The 21,251-nt window shown below is 42.7% G+C and overlaps 1 protein-coding gene across 18 annotated transcripts in view; it reads left to right on the forward strand.

The window, feature by feature from the left end:
* Positions 1-4,256: 4,256 nt before the first annotated feature.
* LOC133247387 (natural resistance-associated macrophage protein 2-like) overlaps positions 4,257-21,251 on the forward strand; it is a 33,957-nt gene continuing 16,962 nt past the window's right edge. For 13 of the 18 annotated variants that reach the window (XR_009736373.1, XR_009736375.1, XR_009736372.1 and 10 more), the window contains exons 1-13: positions 4,258-4,340; positions 10,032-10,115; positions 12,336-12,487; positions 13,185-13,304; positions 13,736-13,855; positions 15,301-15,407; positions 16,682-16,752; positions 16,860-16,927; positions 17,994-18,149; positions 18,812-18,970; positions 19,648-19,734; positions 20,639-20,758; positions 20,913-21,062. Coding sequence is in view for 14 of the 18 variants with exons in the window: in XM_061416120.1 (XP_061272104.1) it covers positions 4,295-4,340; positions 10,032-10,115; positions 12,336-12,487; positions 13,185-13,304; positions 13,736-13,855; positions 15,301-15,407; positions 16,682-16,752; positions 16,860-16,927; positions 17,994-18,149; positions 18,812-18,970; positions 19,648-19,734; positions 20,639-20,758; positions 20,913-21,062 (1,440 nt within the window). In the remaining 4 variants the exon portion in view is untranslated. Of the gene's footprint in view, positions 4,341-10,031; positions 10,116-12,335; positions 12,488-13,184; positions 13,305-13,735; positions 13,856-15,300; positions 15,408-16,681; positions 16,753-16,859; positions 16,928-17,993; positions 18,150-18,811; positions 18,971-19,647; positions 19,735-20,638; positions 20,759-20,912; positions 21,063-21,251 lie in introns of all 18 variants that reach the window. The other 5 variants (XM_061416111.1, XM_061416110.1, XM_061416114.1 and 2 more) reach the window with 4 other exon arrangements.

Here is a 21,251-nt window from a genome sequence, read left to right on the forward strand (position 1 = left end):
TTTTTTTTTATGGCATTCCCTTGCTTTCTCTATGATCAGTGGATGTTGACAATTTAATTTCTGGTTCCTCTGCCTTTTCTAAATCCAGCTTGTACATCTGGAAGTCTTGGTTCACATACTGTTGGAGCATAGCTTGAAGGATTTTGAGCATTACCTTGCTAGCATGTGAAATCCACACAATTGTGTGGCAGTTTGAACACTCTTTGGCATTGCCCTTCTTTGGGACTGAAATAAAAACTGAACTTTTCCCATCCTGTGGCCACTGCTGAGCTTTTGAAATTTGCTGGCATATTGAGTGGTGATAGAGTTCTGCCAAGAGAATGCACTGGTCATAGCAAACACCCTCTTCCAACAACACAAGAGACTCCTCTACACATGGACATCACCAGATGGTCAACACCAAAATCAGATTGATTATATTCTTTGCAGCCAAAGATGGAGAAGCTCTATACAGTCAGCAAAATCAAGACCAGGAGCTGACTGTGGCTCGGATCATGAACTCCTTATTGCCAAATTCTGACTGAAATTGAAGAAAGTGGAGAAAACCACTACACCATTCAGGTATGACCTAAATCAAATCCCTTATGACTATCCAGTGGAAGTGAGAAATAGATTTAAGGGACTAGATCTGATAGATAGAGTGCCTGAAAAACTATGGATGGAGGTTTGTGACATTGTACACGAGACAGGAATCAAGACCATCCCCAAGAAAAAGAAATGCAAAAAAGCAAAATGGCTGTCTGAGGAGGCCTTACAAATAGCTGTGAAAAGAAAAGGAGATGGGAAGATGGGAAGCGAAAAGCAAAGGAGAAAAGGAAAGATATATCCATTTGAATGCAGAGTTCCAAAGAATAGCAAAGAGAGATTAGAAAGCCTTCCTCAGTGATCAATGCAAAGAAATAGAGGAAAACAATAGAATGGGAAAGACTAGAGATCTCATCAAGAAAATTAGAGATACCAAGGGAATATTTCATGCAGAGATGGGCACAATAAAGGACAGAAATGGTAGGGACCTAACAGAAGCAGAAGATATTAAGAAGAGGTGGCAAAAATACACAGAAGAACTGTAAAAAAAGATCTTCATGACCCAGATAATCACGATGGTGTGATCACTCACCTAGAGCCAGGCATCCTGGAATGTGAAGTCAAGTGGGCCTTAGGAAGCATCACTATGAACAGAGCTGGTGGAGGCGATGGAATTCCAATTGAGCTATTTCAAATCCTAAAAGATGATGTTGTGAAAGTGCTGCACTCAATATGCCAGCAAATCTGGAAAATTCAGCAGTGGCCACAGGACTGGAAAAGGTCAGTTTTCATTCCAATCCCAAAGAAAGGCAATGCCAAAGAATGCTCAAACTACCACAAAATTGCACTCATCTCACACGCTAGTAAAATAATGCTTAAAATATTCCAACCCAGGCTTCAGCAATATGTGAACCGTGAACTTCCATATGTTCAAGCTGGATTTAGAAAAGGCAGAGGAACCAGAGATCAAATTGCCAACATCTGCTGGATAATCAAAAAAGGAAGAGAGTTCCAGAAAAACATTGGCTTCTGCTTTATTGACAATGCCAAAGCCTTGGACTGTGTGGATCACAATAAACTGTAGGAAATGCTGAAAGAGATGGGAATACCAGACCACCTGACCTGCCTCTTGAGAAACCTGTATGCAAGTCAGGAAGCAACAGTTAGAACTGGACATGGAACAACAGACTGGTTCCAAATAGGAAAAGGAGTACATCAAGGCTGTATATTGTCACCCTGCTTATTTAACTTCTATGCAGAGTACATTATGAGAAACACTGGGCTGGAGGAAGCACAAGCTGGAATCAATATTGCCGGGAGAAATATCAAACACCTCAGATATGCAGATGACACCACCCTTATGGCAGAAAGTGAAGAAGAACTAAAGAGCCTCTTGAAAGTGAAAGAGGAGAGTGAAAAAGTTGGCTGAAAGCTCAACATTCAGAAAACTAAGATCATGGCATCCGGTCCCATCACTTCATGGCAAATAGATAGGGAAACAGTGGAAACAGCAGCTGACTTTATTTTTTGAGGTCCAAAATCACTGCAGATGGTGATTGCAGCCTTGAAATTAAAAGACGCTTACTCCTTGGAAGGAAAGTTATGAGCAACCTAGACAGCATACTAAAAAACAGAGACATTACTTTGCCAACAAAGGTCCGTCTAGTCAAGACTATGGTTTTTCCAGTGGTCATGTATGGATGTGAGAGTTGGACTATAAAGAAAGCTGAGTGCTGAAGAATTGATGCTTTTGAACTGTGGTATCGGAGAAGACTCTTGAGAGCCCCTTGGACTGCAGGAGATCCAAGCAATCCATCCTAAAGGAGATCAGTCCTGGGTGTTCATTGGAAGGACTTATGTTGAAGCTGAAACTCCTATACTTTGGCCACCTGATGCTAAGAGCTGACTCATTTGAAAAGACCCTGATGCTGGGAAAGATTGAGGGCCAGATGAGAAGGGGACAAAAGAGGATGAGATGGCTGGATGGCATCAACGACTCAATGTACATGGGTTTCAGTGGACTCCGGGAGTTGGTGATGGACAGGGAGGCCTGGCTTGCTGCGGTTCATGGGGTTGCAAAGAGTCGGACACGACTGAGCGACTGAACTGAACTGAACTGAGTGCTGAAGTTTAACAGCATCAACTTTTAGGATTTCAAATAGCTCAGGTGGAATTCCATCACCTCCACTAGCTTTGTTCATAGTAATGCTGATTGTAAACTGAAACATGATTATATGGAGCTGCCTGTCTTTCTTTCCGTCTCAAGATGCCATTTCATTTTGATGGGCACTTTTTGTTCCTTCTGTCCTCCAACAAAAAGAGAGGGGTGGGAGAAGTTTGGAGAGCTTCCCAGGTGGCTCCTTTGTAAGGAATCCTCCTGCCAATGCAGGAGACATAGGAGAAGCAGATTAGATCCCTAGGTCAGGAAGATCCCTTGGAGGAGAAAATAGCAACCTTCTTCGTGTTCCTGTCTGGAAAATCCCATAGACCAGTGGAGCTTTGTGGGCTATATGTAGTCCATGGGGTTGCAAAAAGTCAGACAGGACTGAGCTTCTGAGCAGGTACAAACAGGAGGAGTTAATTTCAGGCAGTTCAGGGAAAACAAAAGCTTGAAAAAGAATATTGAGAGAGTGGATGGGAGGTGAGCATGGAAGGAAAAGTCTCCTGTTCAAATAAAAAGCACATACAATACAGATACATATTAGCATCTATACAGAAATCAGTTGGTTATTGTGGTACTGTGAAATGTTCAGTGAATTTACATGAATAGGATTTTATAAAAGAGGATCATTTCCAAGCTGGGGATTTGAATGGAAGGAAATTGTTTTAGATGGAGGCACTATAGTATGGTAGTGGGGAGCTGGCTCTTTGGATCTAACAAATCTTTATTCAAAGCCTGGCTCTATCACTCACTTGTGGGTCTTTAGGCAAAGTACTTAATCTCCCTCAGACCTAGGTTCCTAATATACAAAATTAAGATCATAGTTCTTGCCTCACAAATTTATTGTGAGGATTAATTCCTATTTATAACATTTTACATATGGTGTTTGATATATAGTAAGAATTCCATTAATGTTGTCAGTTACTCTAAGTGAATAGCAGGGACCCAGTAGGCAAGACTTGAGTGTGTACGTTGGGAGCAATTCCTGAGTAAATGTGCCAGGGGTGCTATGGTAGATTCTCCTTGTAAAATGCATTCCTATTTTGGGAGTCCTAAACTAAAACGGGGCCTTTTCCTTAAACACGTTCGTTCTTGGGTGCTTTCGTATTTCTTCTTTTTTTCTTCTATTTTCCCATGAAGGCAGGTACATTGAGCCCAACCCAGTCTAAGGCAGGTATGCTTTAGGAAACTTGTCTGCTGTAGAACAAGGAGAAAAGAGATAGGTCAAATTGTAGTGGGATGACTTCTAGTCCTGGAATAAAGACATCTTCGTCTTGTGATGCTATGCTGTTCTGTGACTCTAGCTCCTGCGAAAGGAGACAGAGATGAAATCTCAGAATAAAAGTTTTCAAATGCAATTAATTGTTCATTAGTATCCAGGAATGGCAGATATATGAAGTTTTTCTTTTCAGGGCAGGTCAAAGATGAGATTTGATTATACTTCTAAGAGTGTTATTTGCTTCTTAAAATTTCCTCTGGTATCTTTAACAATGTGTTGCCCAGAGAAGCATAAGAGGCATTGTCTAACCAAGAGAAGGTGCACTCCTCTGCATATATAGAGGCAAGAAACAGGAGCAGCAGTGGAGAAAGTCAGACCCAGCCTGCACAATGAAGAAGCAGAGTAAGAAGGAGGCAGCCCCACCCTGTGAGCTAAGTAAGTAGCCAGCAGTAAGCATATAATAGCCCAGGGACTCTACCCACCAGAGCAGACCTGGAACACGACAAGGAGGCTCCAGCCATTTTATTTTCTAGTTGCAGTAGACGTTCCCAAAGGAAAGGTTCTGTTCTGGAGGGACTTCATTAAGCCTTTCTGAAACTCCCCATATGTGTTGCAGAGAGATTCTCAGAATTAATTTGTGCATTTTCTTTTCTCTCTAGGAGAAATTCTCTATGGAAACCCACCTGTATCAGATGTTTGATGATTCTCAGCCCAGTTTTTTGGGTCCCTGAATTTGCTTGTACTTTGTCCTTTATTTGGATTTTGCTTTTTGCAGTTTACTCTCCTTTCCTCTTCTCTTGGACTCCTTTATCAACTAATAAAAATTTCTCCTAGCAGTTTTTACACGAAGAAAGATGTTGGAGGGTTTTATGCTTTTCTTCTCTAGATCTATGACTTGGTTAGATACGCTTGGTTACCTTTAAGGAAAGCGGTTATGGGGGCGATGTGGGGGCCGGTAGAGAGAGGGGTCTAAGAATGTTTCTGGCAGCTGTAAAGGACATTGTAGAAAATTAGGGTGGTTAGTCAGACTATTTTCTCTCTTCTGAAGCACCACTAGCCTGGTCGTCATCTTCAGACAAAGACTGGGATGTGCGATTGAAACTGGGAATGGAGCGGAACTGCTTTTGGGTAGGTGGAAAATAAAGTTTGGGAGAAGAAGCGAGGCAGCTGAGTAGGAGAAAGGAAAATTCATTGCTGAGACTTCGGAATAGGGCACCTGATGCAGTCGAACTGGCTGCACTAGCTGATGCTTCGCGGTTCCTCCCAGGTGTGGGGCGCTCTTGGTGGGGCAGCAGATACTATGATGTGGCTCTGGGGGCGAGAGGTGGCTATACTTTGCAGGGTGGAGCTGGAATTCTCATAGAGCCGTGTCTCAGAAGAAATGATTTTGTCTTCCAGGGCCTAACGAGGCCACGGCGAACTACAGCAGGAAACGTACTCGTCCGCAGGTTGCTAGCGGGGTGGGAGACTCCACAACACAGTGTGGGTTGGACCAGCTCCAGCACTAGCTCAGCCGCAGACAGCTCCCGCCCAGGCCTCCGTGGCCCCGCCCCCAGTCAGCCTGGAGTGGGCGGAGACTCGGGGTCCGTAGTCAGCCTGCCACGCGCGTTGGCCCCACGGCGAATATGAAGAATCCAACCCAAAGGAATGTGCGGCAGCGATCCTGTGGGTCAGCCGCAGGGCGTGTAGGGGGAGGCTGGCGTGGGGCTGGCTCCAGGGATATGGAGCCGCTGGAGCGGGGACCGATTGTCAGGTGGTTGCGGAGCCGGTAAGGTGGGCAGCGGGCCAGGTCAGGGGTCACGCGGGCGCCCCGCTTTCCCGAGCTCCGGGCGGCTCGAGGGCAAGCCTGGGACCAGGCGCCGCGGCCAGTATTTGGCGTGCGGGGCGCCAGGCGGGTCTGAGAGGGGCGGCGCGGGCTGGAGGGCCTGGACGCGGGTTCCAGATGGAGCCGCGTTCTTCAAAGGAAGAGCGAGAGGAGGGCGCCGGGAGGCGGGGGCGGGAAGCGAACGCCGGAGGTCGCAGGGGCCTCGCCCCTTCCCCGCCGCGGCCTAAAGAGACCTGAAGAGAAAATGGCTGAATCCCTGGGCGGACCTGCCGCGGTCCCGGGACCCGTGGTCGAAGGTCTGCTGACCCCGCTTCACGCCGCGGGAGAGGCCGACGGACGCGGGGCAAGGTCCCCTCGGCCTCCTTGTTATCTTCGGAGCCCTGATGCCCCGTCCGCTTCCTGGGCCTCCCGCCGCCCTAGTTCAGCGAAAGAATTCATTTTACTACGGGCGACATCCAAGAAGCGCCTCTTCGTGTGAAGGGCCTGGACAGACCGCTGAGTCCTGCTGTGTAGATCGGTTTTAGGGCTGTTTGTGCAGCCTCCAGGCTCAGGAACTTTTGTAGGGGCAACGCACTCCGTGTGTGAGAAGGGTGGCTGGCTGCTCGACATCTGTTCGGTTTCATAGGTTCGTGCTGTTGCAGCTATGTTTACTTTTGGACATTCTGTTTTTGTTTTGTTTCTTTTGTTTTCAATTGGTTTCCCCCAGTTCTCTTCATATATCAGACTTTTTCAAAGAGCATCATTGAAGAAGTTGAGTAACCTGGACTTGAGTTTTCCAGTGTGTAAAGATAATTCTCATACCGTCCACTGCTTTCATAAGGAGTGTTACGAAGTTAAGGGAATGTGACACCTCTTTAAAGTAAAATCAGAAGCAAAAATTCTATGGAATGCGAGGCAAGAGGAGACAGGTTTCCAGAAATTTTTGCTGGCCGTAGTTGTAGTGAATATTGCTGCAACTAGGGGACCTTGTGTTTCTCCCTTGATTCCTGTGGAATCTGAACCCCAACTAGTCTTGGCTCTGTAAACCTTTGAGCAAGATTCTTAGCCTCTTTGTTCCTTTGTTTCCACATGCTTAAAATGGGGATTGATAATATCAGTGTTAAAGAGCTGATGGTGAGTATTGAATTAATATGCATAACGTGCTCAGAACATTTCCTAGCATGTAGGAGTTTTTGTTATTATTACCTGTAAGTGCCTTCTTTCCCCTAAAAGATTCCACAATAAAGGAATTCTGATCCCCTGAACCTATTGCCCGTGAACCCTTAGGCCTGTTTTTCATCCTTGTCATTCATTACCTGAGGGTATAGTATGATTACCTGTGACAATAGACTTTCTGCTGAGTTTATTTTATCATTAACTAAGACTACATGGAAAACTCCAACTATGCAGTACTGGGTCTGTCCATGATAGCTATGTTGGGTAAATGAAAACTTCTTTGACTGTTTAGTTTTTTATTGGATGATATTTCATTTATAGTCTTGGCCTAGGCCAGTTTTTTTTTTTTTTTTCTGAAGTCAATGCCCTCCAAACCATGATTGCAGCATACTTGGTTCCTCCTGTTTCCAGGATGGCTGTGGGACTTGGGTGGAGAATTTTGGGGCAGCCTGGCTATACTTCTTGTTAGTGAATGGGGAAGCTGTACATAAATCTTACTCTACTGTTAGAAAATCAGAAGTAATCCCTTAGAATGTACACAGAGATACCAAGCAGCTTTGGTATCTTTTAAACATTTTTAAACATTTACTTATTTTGTTTATTATTTATTTGAGTGCATCGAGTCTCAGCTGTGATGCCTTCACGTCTCTCTGTGGTGCTGGCTCAGTAGTTTCCTCTCTGCATGTGGGATATTAGTTCCCCAACTGGGGATCAAATCTGCATCCCCTGTGTTGGAAAGTGGACTCTTCAAACCACTGGACCACCAGGGAAGTCCTTGGTTCAGTTTTGACTCAGTGAAGTGACGAGGTTACACACTGGTTTTTACAAAGCAGCATCTTTTCTAATATTTGACTTTTAATGCTAAGAGCTTGGGTGGGTGCTGTGAAATCAAAGATACCTTTATCCCCTATTTCCTTATTGTGTATATAAACAGAAATATCTGCTGACAGACTTACGCTCTTTATGTGAGCTTAAAAGTTTCTCTCAGGTTCTCTTGCTACTACTTGGAAGGCTCTAATGAAAGACTTCTGTCTTGAGATTCTCTCCTTCCAAAAAGCTGCTGTTTATATAGGTAGCAGAATTGGGACCTAATCGCAAAATGAGAAACTTTGAGTTTACAAAAAAGAACATTGTTTCATGCATAATATGCTGGCCTGATTTGACTGAAGTACATATGGTGTAAATTCAATTATTTTTTTTACTAGATGAATTAAGATTTTTAGCTGGAGTTTCAATATCAAAGTCTCCAAATGAATAGAATGAATATACAGAAAAGTAGAAAGATACAATAGACCTGAAAAGCACTGTAAAAGCAATTCAAGATAATTAAGATTTATATAATTTTCACACAACAGTAGGATACAAATTCTGTTCAAGCTCCCATAGACTGTAAACTAGGAGACACTGGCACATATCCAGGAACATAAAACAATGTGCAAAAATTTCATGATCTAAAGGTATTAAAATCATGCAGAGTCTGTTTCTTATCACTGTGGAATCATGTTAGAAATCAATATCGAAAGATATTTGCAAATAACCCACATATTTTCAAGTGCAATGTGACATTTACCAAGAGAAATCTTCAACTTAGCCTTTGAAAGTCTCAATATGTTCTGAAAAAAACAGAGGCGGTGATTGCAGAGAAAAAAGCATTTAAATGAGAAATTAGTATCAAAATAAAAAATTAATATTAAAGATACTTTAAACAAAATCCCATGTATTTGGAAATTAAATGTCCACTTTTAAATGATGGGTGTACCTGAGAAGGCTTAACAAGGAAAATTAGAAAATATTTGTAATAGAATGAAAATGAAAAGACTGTTTGCCAAGATTGTTGCATGAAGCTGAAGCTGCTCAAGGCAGTTAAATACAGTGTGGAATGTTGAATAAGGTATAAAAACAAATAATGGACACGCATATAATTTTGTGAAATCTGACTTGATGTTCTGATGAGAAAGTTGGAATCTAGGGAATTCCCTGTTGGCCCAGAGGTTAAGATTCAGTGCTTTTACTGTCAGGCTGGGGCTCCATCCTTGTCCTGGGAACTAAGATCCTATAAGCTGCATGGCACAGCAGAAAAAAAAGAAGTTGGAATCTAGGATCCATTTTCTCTCTTGGACAGAGATTTCACAGAAAAGATCAGACTTATTGTGTTTTATTAGCTCTGTAAGTAATTATGGGACTAATCATTTAGAATACTAATAGTAAAAATTTATTTAAATTTTAATTTATTTAACATTTTGTCTTGAGATACTTTTGTTTAAAATTATTTTCCAAGCACCTTTTCACACTTCATACTTGGAGAAAAAGCACACTACTATCTCGATTGTTTACTTTTTAAAGATAAACTTTCAAGGCCTGTTGTGAATAGGAATTTTCCTCAATTGTATTGAAGACTTCTGTGCCTTCTGAAACAGGATATCAGTCATCACAACAAAAATAATCTGTAATAATTGAATTGGTTCCTCATGAGTAGGTCAGAAATGAGAAACTTTTTATAATAATAACAATATTAATAATAATGTTCTTTTAAAAATAACTGCTCTTAACACTTTTGGGCACTTCTATTTTATTTTATTTATTTAATCAATTAATTTTTTGGCAGGGGAGTTCCTATGTTTTCTAAATTAGCATGAGGTGCTGTGTTTTACACTCCAGAAGATACCCCACCGCACCCCTACCCTCACCACCGGCTTCTGAGAAAATTGAAACTTGAGCTCACTTGAGTTGTTTGTTGGATCAAAAAGAGTTATAGATTCTATCCTTAAAAACCCATCAAAATGAGGGGAAGTCAGTCTTTTAAATATTTGGATTAATCTGGAGGCAAAGGCAGAGATTGAGTGATTGCCTGCAGACCTCTCTGTGGAGGCTGATTAAAACCCACTTCCCTGAAATACTTTTTACTTCAGTTTGGTTTTGAATTCTTGCCACCAAAATCATGATGAAAACTTTTACATTTTTTTCTGTTAAACATCTCTTAATCATATTCTGAAAACTGTGATTATTTTCAAGGTTATCTAATTCAGTAGAACAGTTATTCATTTCATATAGTAAGGGTTCAGTCATACAGAGTCACAGAATGCTTGTTTTGAACTTGTTTTTATTTGTTCTTGCTAATTCCTCTCCCTCTCTTCTCTCCTTTCCAGAATCCTGTTCTATGAATTCAGACATTCAGGTATCCTCCATAGTATTGGGTCCTGCATCTTCTGTTCAGATACCTGTTCCAGATGGTAATTGATTGCTTTGTGCTATTGACTCATTTTTATTTGGAATTAGGCTTAAGCCAGTAACAGTTTACCATATTGTCCTTCTTGTCCTCTGTCCCATCAAAAATTGTCTGCATTTCCTATCTTCTGGGACTTCCCTGTAGCTCAGTTGGTAAAGAATCCACCTGCAGTGCAGGAGTCCGCCTGAAACACAGGAGACCCAGGTTCGATTCCTGGGTTAGGAAGATGCCCTGGAGAAGGAAATGGGAACCCACTCTAGTATTCTTGCCTGGGAAATCCATGGACAGAGGCGCCTGGCGGGCTACAGTCCACAGGGTTGCAAGAGTCGGACTAAAGCACCATTGTACCCCAACCAACAATATCATGGAGACCTGCTCCATTCAGGGGTCACCACCTGGTGCCTTAGGCTGTAAATGCAATGGATTTATAACCACACAGACCTCCCTCATAACTTATTTCTGGTTCTGAGATGAGCTAAGATTAGCTTCAAGTTTGGTTTCTTATAGCAGTAGTGCTTAGCTAGGGCTTCCCTGGTGGTTCAGATGTTAAAGAATCTGCCTACAGTATGGGAGACCTGGGTTCGATCCCTGGGGTGGGAAGATCCCCTGGAGAAGGAAATGGCAGCCAACTCTAGTATTCTTTCTTGGAGAATTCCATGGGCAGAGGAGTCTGGCAGGCTACAGTCCATGGGGTGACAGAAAGTCGGACACGACTGAGCGACTAACACTTTGAGTACTTGAAAAGGCAGTATAACTTGCAGCCTGGCATAAAAACCTCTAGGGTGGTTTAGTTCAGTTTAGTCGCTCAGTTGTGTCCAACTCTTTGCGACCCCATGAATTGCAGCATGCCAGGCCTCCCTGTCCATCACCAACTCCCAGAGTTCACTCAAACTCATGTCCATCGAGTCAGTGATGCCATCCAGCCATCTCATCCTCTGTTGTCCCCTTCTCCTCCTGCCCCCAATCCCTCCCAGCATCAGAGTCTTTTCCAATGAGTCAACTCTTCGCTAGGGTGGTTAGGCTGCTTCAGATGAGAATGCAGCAGGAAAATACTGAACTAGCGCCTTATAGAGTATTTAATGAGACTGTGCTTTGACTAATCCTTCCTGATTCTAAATTTCTCTAGACTTAGCATTCTTTTTCTGTAAATTTCCTCCTTAGTTCAGTAACACTTAAGGTAAAGTGAGTCAGTTCCCTATAGAAAGAAAACTGCAAAGATATCTTGGTAACCCTGAGATTAGAGCTTTGTGGTTAAAAATAACCATTTGATGGCTACACACACTGAGTTTCCTAACTTTCTTGTCCCTTAACACTTTTCTCTCAGACCCTCTGTCTCCCTGCATTTAAAATGAGCAGCAAAATGCAGGAGGAAGGGAAACACCGATGATTAGTCTGCGATGAACCCTCCTGTCCTGAGGGTGATAACTACGCTCCTCCCCAAGCTGTTCACTGCAGATCTTAGTCAGATGGCAAAGGGTTCCTGTTTGGTGGTTTCCTTGCAGCTTCTGATTTTAGCCTGAAATGTGGCAGGATTTTGCAAGTTACCAATTTTGGGGGAAGCCTGATGGAGATATAATGTCCAAGGGTGATCCTTTGAGTTCAGTTCAGTCGCTCAGTCGTCTCCAACTCTTTGCAACCCCATGAATCACAGCACGCCAGGCCTCCCTGTCCATCACCAACTCCCGGAGTTCACTCAAACTCATGTCCATCGAGTCGGTAAATCCTACCAAATAACGGATGGAGGGTGGAAAGGGGAGTGTCCCATTAGCCTATTTCCTTCTAAAAGTTAAGATTTTAGGTTATCAGTGAGGCTAGTCTGGGGATGTTATATATTGAGCCCTAGACATCAGTGATTTTAGAAGAAAATGAAATGATTCTAAAAATTGGCAAATGATAATAGAAGTGTGAAAGTAGGGGGAAACCGTTTGTGAGATTAATGTTGAAAACTGATGTAGAGTTGAGTGACCGGGGAAGAGGGCTGAGAGGGAGCTTTATCACCATAACCATTTTTGTATTTCTCAAATTTTCAGCCATGTGAATGTATTGCCTATTCAAAATGTAATTTATTAACAATATAAATAAAAATAAAGTAAATTGAGATAGAGTCAGGTCAGTCTTATGTGTTTAGGTATTAAAAGATTTAATTTCAGTATTTCTAAGATGATTGTTAGTATTAGAGTATTTTGTTAATTTTAACTCATTTCTTTTCAAACTGTTAATTCAGAGGATGCTTTTGGAGACCATGGGGACTCTGCCAGTCTTGGTGCCCTCAACCCTGCCTACAGTAATTCCTCAATTCCTCAGTCCTCCGGGGGCCTCTCAGAGGAGCACTTCACCACCTATCTGGATGAGAATAATGCCGTTCTTGAGGAGAAGGTTAGTGACAGGTCCTTGGAGGAAAACATTACTATCTGGGGAAAACCTATGAATTCAGAGTCTGCTGGACAACTCAAAATCAACAACCTCAGAGTCAGTTCTGGCAGGCAATCTCTGAAGACTGAATTTTTGTAGTCAGAATAAATGGAAACTGTTAAGGAAACTAAGGTCCTTGAAAAACACTTGCCAGGTTGTACTAGTGAGTATTTTTTGATCCAGAAAGGAGAATTTCAGGTTCCCTTTTTACGGTGCCTTTTGTCCAATTTGGATAGTACTGATATTCTTGCTGGGGTTTTAGAATGAAAGGCTGTTGGAAAGGGCAAGTAAGAGAAGGGTTGGACTCTTATTTGGACAGAGTTGATTGTCTTATTGATAAGCTGTGGAATAGATGGCAGTTAAACTTGGACACACCCATGTCCAACTTCGGAAATCCTTTATGAAACTGATACTGTTGCTTTTTATGTGATAAAATAATAAATTAGATCAGCAGTTTGGAGGTGGGTGATAATTTTTTTATTTCTCCAAGAGACACTCTATTATTATTTTTTTTTAACGTTTTATTCTGTACTGGACTATAGTCAATTATCAATGTGACAGTTTCAGGTGGCAGCAAAGGGAGTCAGCCATACATATGCATGTGTATCCATTCTCTCCCGAAGGTGACAATCATTTTGCTCTGTTTTCCTCTCTCGTACAGCACTCTTGTTTTAGCTTTCGTAAACTCTGGGTCTTCACAGGACCAGGACTTCTTATGAGCGTTGTGGATCCAGGAAACATTGAATGTGATTTGCAGTCTGGAGCACTGGCTGGATTTAAGGTGAACATGGAGTCCTCCCTCTTTCCTTTGTAAACGCACACAGTGCACCACAGCCTTTTCCTCTGCTCTGCCTGCTGGGTATCAGCCTTGGTGGCTACATGCTGATACTTCATTGGCCCTGATGCTTAGGTGAAAAGTACTTTTCCATCTGTTTTTAAACTTTATTTTGTCATGTAGTTGGTTTTTAATTTTATTTTACCCAGGTAGTTTCCTTGAACAAAAGTGAAACAGCAAATGGGAAAAACTAAGACTCAGAAAGATGCAAGGTGACCTAGCAAGTTCTGTGCAGAATGTGATAGAGAACTCAGTCATTGGATCCCTGAATGGGGCGCTTTGCTGAGTGTACTGTTTCCCATTCCCATTGCCAAACAACCAAACCCAAACTTCCAGTTGTTTCATGAGTGTAATGTTGGGATTTTGTTCTTCTGTAGCTGCTCTGGGTTCTTCTGTTGGCCACCATTGTCGGGGTCCTGCTCCAAACGCTTGCAGCTAGGCTGGGAGTGGTCACCGGGCTTCATCTTGCTGAAGTGTGTTACCGTCAGTATCCTAGGGTGAGCAGTGTTTGTCTGTTACTCATAGGTAACTGTGTGTCTGGCAACCTGTGCTGTCCCACCGTCTCCCCCCACCCCCATACTGAAATAGTGGAGGAAGAGGGGATCTGTGTCCCAGAGGACTGGCAGTCCCAAGGGAAATTCTGTAGTTTCTCTTGCTGCTAAACCATGTTCTGCACTCCTTCAAAATCTAACGAGATTCACATTTACCAGAAAGTTTGCTTAGACGTTTCTGTGTGAGTAAACACTTAGCTTTTACTATGCCTTTTGGCACCAAGCGGGGCCTAGTCCACAAAGGGGCGGGGCTGTTCTCTAAAGCTTTTTTTTCATTCATCCATATTACTCCATTACTTTGCATTATGCATATTTTCTTTTTTGTTTGTCTTTGCTGTCAATCTGAAGTGAGTTTTTTTCTTTTACTAGGGCATGTTTGGCAGGATCTTTGAATTTGTTAATGATGCTTTTTCATTTTACCTTGACCCTGGAGTTTACATTGTCCTCCATAGTTTCCTTCTGGATATTTAGGTCTTTCTTGTTCCTGCTTAAGTCACGAATGGATAGACACACGGTCTGGAAGATAGCTTTAAACCGACTTGATCTTTAGATAAGTATCTACCTCCAGTTTTTTCTTAAAGTTTAATCTCCTTTCCTGGCTGTGAGAGAGTATCTTTACCTGCCTTTTTTTGTTTTGTTTTTATATGCGCCTCAAAAAAAAAAACAACCTGGTAATTTATAGTTTGTTTAGCTTCTCTTTCTTCATGTATCTCAGCTGTTGTTTTTTTGTGACTCTTTTTTCAGTAGTAGGTACATGGAAGTGGTCCCCCCACGGCCCCCCACCCCCTGCCTCAATGAGCTTGCACTACTAAATTTCTTTCTGTTTAATTATTTGATGAGATTATCTTCCAGATTTTGTTATTGGACACCCAGTTCCAACACTTTGCCCTGAGTCCCTTTTGCATATCTGTCTTTTCACTTGCTTGTGCATTATTATATTAAGGATGACTCCAGCCTTTTCATGTTTGTTTTGTCTCTTCAGCTATGGTCAGGATAGATATTTTTTCTATAGTATTTCTGTTCTCTCCTGAACAATATTTTGACCATTTTAGCATCCTCATTTCCCCCTAAGAATTTTAGGATTGTTTTTAGGCAAAAAAAAATTAAATGGAAATAATGAATGAAAATTCCATTTTTCTGTCAAGTGAAATGGAAGGAGAAGAAATTGACATCAGCTGTTGCCCTGACCTTGACTCATAGGCTCTGCCACAAAGAGCAGCCTGGCCCTCTCCATCAAGGGGCCAAAGCTGAGTTCTGGTCCTTCATCTCTAGACCTAAGGTTTAATAAAGGACTGTTTATGGATCACTGCCAAAATGTGAATTCTAAACTATGGGGTAAGTTCTTAGAAATGATTAATTAGAACCATATCTTTCTGCTGTTTGGTGTTTAGGTTCCACGAATCCTTCTGTGGCTGATGGTGGAGTTGGCTATCATTGGTGTAGATATGCAAGAAGTTATTGGCTCAGCTATTGCCATCAATCTCCTGTCTGCAGGCAGGTGAGAGGTTTGTCTTCTAGAAAGTAATCAATGTTTTGTGAGATTTCAAAACAAGTACAAAAACAAAAGTCCTTCCCAGGTGGCTTAGTGGTAAAGAATCTGCCTGTGAAGCAGTAGGTACAAGTTTGATCCCTCGATTGGGAAGATTTCCTGCTGAAGGAAATTGCACCCCACTCCAGTATTCTTGCTTGGGATGTCCTATGGATAGAGCCTGGTGGACTACAATCAATGGAGTTGAAAAAGAATTGCACACGACTTAGAGACTAAACAACAACATAAAAAGAAAAACACAAGTCATTTTCAATTTCCAAGATTCACTCAAGTATTATTTTTTCTGTAGAACCTTTCTGAAACTACCTTCCTTTCTCCTGGCAGATGTAGGCTCTATATCTTTCATGTTCTCATGTTGGGTAATACATACCTGTGTTATCCAGTATGTGGCAGTGTGTATTATAATTAATTTGTATGTCAGTTTATCCCAAGTGAGGTCATTGAGAGAGAAGACCAGTGCTCTTCAGTTTTGTGTCCTGAATGTCTGAAATACTAGACAAAGTTTGAATGAATGTATTGTTTCACTTTGACAAACCTAGACAGTGTGTTAAAAAAGAAAGACATTACTTTAGTGACAGAGGTCCTTATAGTCAAGGCTATGGTCTTTCCAGTAGTCATGTACGGATGTAAGCGCTGGACCAAAAAAAAGGCTGAGTGCCGAAGAATCGCTGCTTTTGAACTATGGTGCTGGAGAAGACTCTTGAGTCCCTTAGACAGCAAGGAGATGAAACCAGTCAATCTTAAGGAGATCAACCCTGAAGACTCATCGGAAAGACGGATGGTGAGGCTGAGCTCTAATACTTCGGCCACCTGATGCGAATAGCTAGACTCATTGGTAAAAGACCCTGATGCTGGGGAAGATTTATGGCAGAAGGAGAAGAGGGCGACAGAGGACGAGATGGTTGGATGGCATCACTGATTCAATAGGCATGAACTTGGGCAGACTCTGGGAGATGAGATGGTGAGGCACAGGGAAGCCTGGCGTGCTACAGTCCATGGGATCTCAAAGAGTTGAACACAACTTGATGACTGAATAGCAACAACAAATTGTTTCATTTAGTGCTGTGATCCTAAGCTACCCAGGGCCTGGCCTGCTTACCATGGATCCATTTTCCAAGTCCTTGCTCCTGCAAGTGTCAGATATCTGGAGAACTGTTGGGAAAAGAGTCATTCTCAATGTTTCTTTTCTTCCCTTAAATCTCTGTTTTTCATCTCTGACCTAGGATTCCACTATGGGGTGGAGTTCTCATCACCATTGCAGATACATTTGCATTTCTCTTTTTGGACAACTATGGTAAGGAGCATGGGAATGGAGGGGTCAGTCAGAGGAGCTGCTTTCCATGATGTGATTTACGGGGAAATCTGTCTTCTGTGGACTCACTACTACATTTTCCCCTTCAGGTTTGCGAAAGCTAGAAGCATTTTTTGGTTTTATCTTCACTGTTATGGCCCTCACATTTGGCTATGAGGTGAGTATTACAGGCTATTCATTAACTTTATTTTTTTATTAGCTTTTTAAAACAAGATTTTTGTTCTTTTATTATAAGAGACAGTAGGTTTTAACAAAAAGCCAAATTCAACCTTATGCCAATTTTAAAGGAATGAATTGTAGTAAAGACTAGTGTCCAAGGAAGACCTGCAGGGACTGTTAGTTCAATTGATTAGAATTTCTGGAACTTTCCAAACTAATCTCCCAGGTTGGCCATCCCAATAACAGAACAGCCTTGGAGAGGGTTAGGAAAGGGGTTGCAGGGTTATTCTTGGCTGTTACCTAAACGGATTCAGTTTTTGCTCATCCTGGTTGACAGTAATTGCAGCTTGGACTGTCTCTGTATTGTAGCAATGAACTATAGGGGATACAGGGCCTATTTCCTGGATTGTGCCCCAGTCCCAACACTCCACTGGGTTAAAACGAACTCTACCATTATATGTAGTGAAGTGAAACCCAGCACCTTTCTATGTCCAATTATTATAAACTGACTTCTCTTTATTGCCCTAGCTAGTAAGCTTTTAACAATACATCTGCTCTGAGTAGATGATATACCTTGGTCTAAGGCTTCCAAGGGAAATGCTGAACCAGGAAAAAAGTGTGTATGAGAAGTGTTTTTGAGTGAGTCTCTCAGCAGATGCTAGTGGTAAGCATAAGTGCTTTTTATATACGTGGTGAGCACAGAAGCATGGTTAGTGTGGGTAATCAAGAATTGACTGTATTCTAAGGTATGTCTGACAGGAGTTATTGTGGCACTAATATCAATAAGGCCGTTAGCAGCTGTTTTATTGCTTTAGAATATTAATTGCATTCTCTACACGTCTATTTTGTATATATGAAATACAATATGAAATGTCTGGACACTCCAGTCCTAAATTCTCTGAACTGTGCTGCTTGGTTTTTTTTGGGTGGTTCTGTGTTCCTCATTTCCTGTGTAGTTGTTGATGAAGGGGTTTAAGGAGTAAAGATGCAGTGTTTTCTAGTACTGTGTTACTCCCTAGTCTCATGTTCCAGAAAAGACTAATAGCTGTTCTGTTTGTGTGTAGTATGTTACAGTGAAACCCAGCCAGACCCAGGTCCTCAAAGGCATGTTCCTGCCATCCTGTTCAGGCTGTCGTACCCCACAGATCATGCAGGCTGTGGCCATCGTGGGCGCCATTATCATGCCACACAACATATACCTGCATTCTGCCTTAGTCAAGGTGAGCAAGACCTTTCTCATCTCAGTGGCCTGTGTAGTTCATGGGACCTTTTCCTTTAATTGCAAGGGACACACACTTAGTTTACAACTGTTAGAGCCCTGAAGGAGCACAGTGTTTTTCGACAGTTGGCCTCCACACAGTTGGACTCTGTTTTTATCACAAAGGTGACCAGAGATAACAGACCCCATAGAGAAGAGACTAAAATCCCTCCTAAAAATACTGAAGATGTACCATGTTTCCCAGCTTTAAATCTCAGAAGCCTGAATGGCCCCCTAGTGGTCAGGGGAAAAAAGCCCAACCTGGCTTTTACCAGTCAGTCCAACACAATCATTAGCTGGGAGATTTCAGAGACTTTTGTCATTAAGGTTGTCTCCTGCTTAGGTCTGAAATCGGGTTGTTTTTGTAGGTCAGCAGTTCTTCCAGCCACAGTAACTGAGGGCTCAGAAGTCACTTGGTCACTTTTTCCAGTTTGGGGATGTGTGATATCATCACAGGGTCATGACTTCTTATTCAGTAAACCGGGATGTAAGCGGAATCTCACACATTTCATGTGATCAGTTGTTTGCCATTGAGGACTTTCAGTGGACTCCATACTCATGAAATATTGCAAGTAACTTGTTCCAACAGTTTAAAAAAACTGACTTTTGCTGTTACCTCTCTAGTCCAGACATATAGACCGAGCCAAAAGGCAGGAAGTTCGAGAAGCCAATAAGTACTTCTTCATTGACTGCTGCATTGCTCTCTTTGTTTCCTTTATCATCAACACCTGTGTCATCTCAGTGTTTGCGGAAGCATTTTTTGAGAAAACCAACGAGCAGGTGGTAAGTAAGCCAGGGACATGGGTAGTAGTGAGTGCGAGGGTAAAGAGAAAAGCTGACTGGGGCAGGAAAACGTGACAGTGACTTAGAGCGCAGGGGAAATAGATCTCAGTGCTGCCCACTAAATCATTGCTCCAGTCGTGGTTTACACTCTGGGGCTGTGGTGCAGCTCAGCCCATCCTTCCCAGCTTTTGACTGGGAAGGGGGTTTTCCTCGGACAAAGGTTGCCTCTTGCTGTTGTTAGTGGCTTCACATCTGTTTGCTCTTTCTCATCCCCTTTCCCTTCCTGTTTACCAACTACTCGCTGCTTGCCAGTCCTACTGGTGATGACAGGTTGGGAGGAATCAACACACAGAAAACAGAATCTGTGGCTAGGCAGGCTGTTTTGTCACTTTGAATTCTGTGTCCTCGTGACTCCTGATTGCCAGTCTGGTTTTGATGACTCCGTTTTTTCCCATCATAGGACCTCTGACTTCCGTCTCTGCTTTGACTAAGGGCTCCTATTCTGGGTGTCCTCTCATATTTGTGGCCAGTCTCTGCTCTCATCAGAATCCATGTCCAGTTTCTTGCCTTTAGCATCTGTCTCTTAGATGACCTGTGTGTGAGCTGTAGGAGAGGTCTTCTTAATTTGAGTCCTGACCTCAAAATTAAAAGTCGTTCCTAAACTGCTCTGGTTCCAGGTTGCAGTCTGTAAAAACAGCAGCAGTCCCCACACTCACCTTTTCCCAGACGATAACTCAACACTGGCTGTGGACATCTACAAAGGGGTAAACCTGTTCAGATTTCTGATCTTTGTCCCTGAATCAAGATTCTTAGCACAGTATCTGGTCTTTTCTGAGGGTTCACTTCAGAGCTCAGCATATCTTCTCTGGATTGTTGAGTATTGTTATTCAGAGGTCCCTTGCCAGACAAGCCTTTTGGATTATGGAAGGAAATATAAGATCAGCTGAAAATATGAATTGTATCCGTGATTCTTAAACTTGTGTTGATAGCATTTTGTGCTATAGGCGTTAATTGGCATCAAAGAAAGTGTTCTTAGTAAAGTGGTCTTTTTTTGTTTTATATATTTGTTCTCCTCCCCAACCCCTCATCCTTGTGGCTGGAGACTTTATTTATTTAGGCCATGCTGTGTGGCATGTGGGATCTAGTTCCCTGACCAGGGATCATCCCATGTCCCCTGCATTCGGAGCATGAAGTCTTAACCACTGGACTACCAGGAAAGTCCCAGGAAAGTGGTCTTTGTTGGGACCTCTCTGTCCCTTTTATGCCAGGTACATGGTGAACCTCCAAGAGTAGAATAAATAGTATGCAGCATCTCCAGAATTCATTTGCACTTTATCTCCATTTCTATCACCATCTTCTAGAATACTGTATTAAGGAATATAATTTGGGAAATGTAGACTTTTTTTTAATAGTTAACATATAAGTTGAGGATAAAGGCTTTAGGAGCCTAGAGAAGAGAAGGGACTAGGCTGAAGAGGAATGGGGGCCCATCCAGAAGAATTTAGGTTGAAAGCCTCTAGAATGGGGTCAGGACCCGAGTCTAACTTCTGGGACAGTGCCAGCACAGCGCTTGGTAGAGGTGGGTGTGTAGCCAGAAATGGGGAGAGGTGACGCAGAGGAGCACTATGGGGTGTTGTGTGAGGTGATCTCTCTCCCTTGCCTCTCCAGGGTGTTGTGCTGGGGTGTTACTTCGGGCCTGCTGCTCTCTACATCTGGGCGGTGGGGATCCTGGCTGCGGGGCAGAGCTCCACCGTGACAGGAACCTATTCTGGCCAGTTTGTCATGGAGGTACATGCTGTTGTGACTGGGATAGACGAGAGGAAGAGGACATTGCCCTTTTGTCCTTTCTTAATCCCATGCCTCTAAGGTCTTCCCGAACCTCCCCAGACCTTTTTCTGTTTCCTCTTCCAGACATTCATCCTGTTTCTGTGTTTTCTTCCAGGGATTCCTGAACCTAAAGTGGTCACGCTTTGCCCGAGTGAGTCTGACCCGCTCTATTGCCATCATCCCCGCTCTGCTTGTGGCTGTCTTCCAAGACATGGAGCATCTAACAGGGTTGAATGACATCCTGAATGTTCTTCAGAGCTTACAGGTGAGGAGGGAGCTGGGGAAACTCACATCCTGTTGAGTCAGGAGGCATTCTGTATTGCCCTTAGGTACCAAGCCTAGTATGGGTGTGGGGAAAATTCAGAGGAAGAAAGGACACATTCTTGGTCTACAGTGAAAGCATATGAAATCTCTGGCATCTCAAAGGCTTTTAGAAATGACTTTTTTTTTTCTA

This window comes from Bos javanicus, chromosome 5, assembly GCF_032452875.1.
Source record: "Bos javanicus breed banteng chromosome 5, ARS-OSU_banteng_1.0, whole genome shotgun sequence".
Taxonomy (NCBI): Eukaryota; Metazoa; Chordata; class Mammalia; order Artiodactyla; family Bovidae; genus Bos; species Bos javanicus.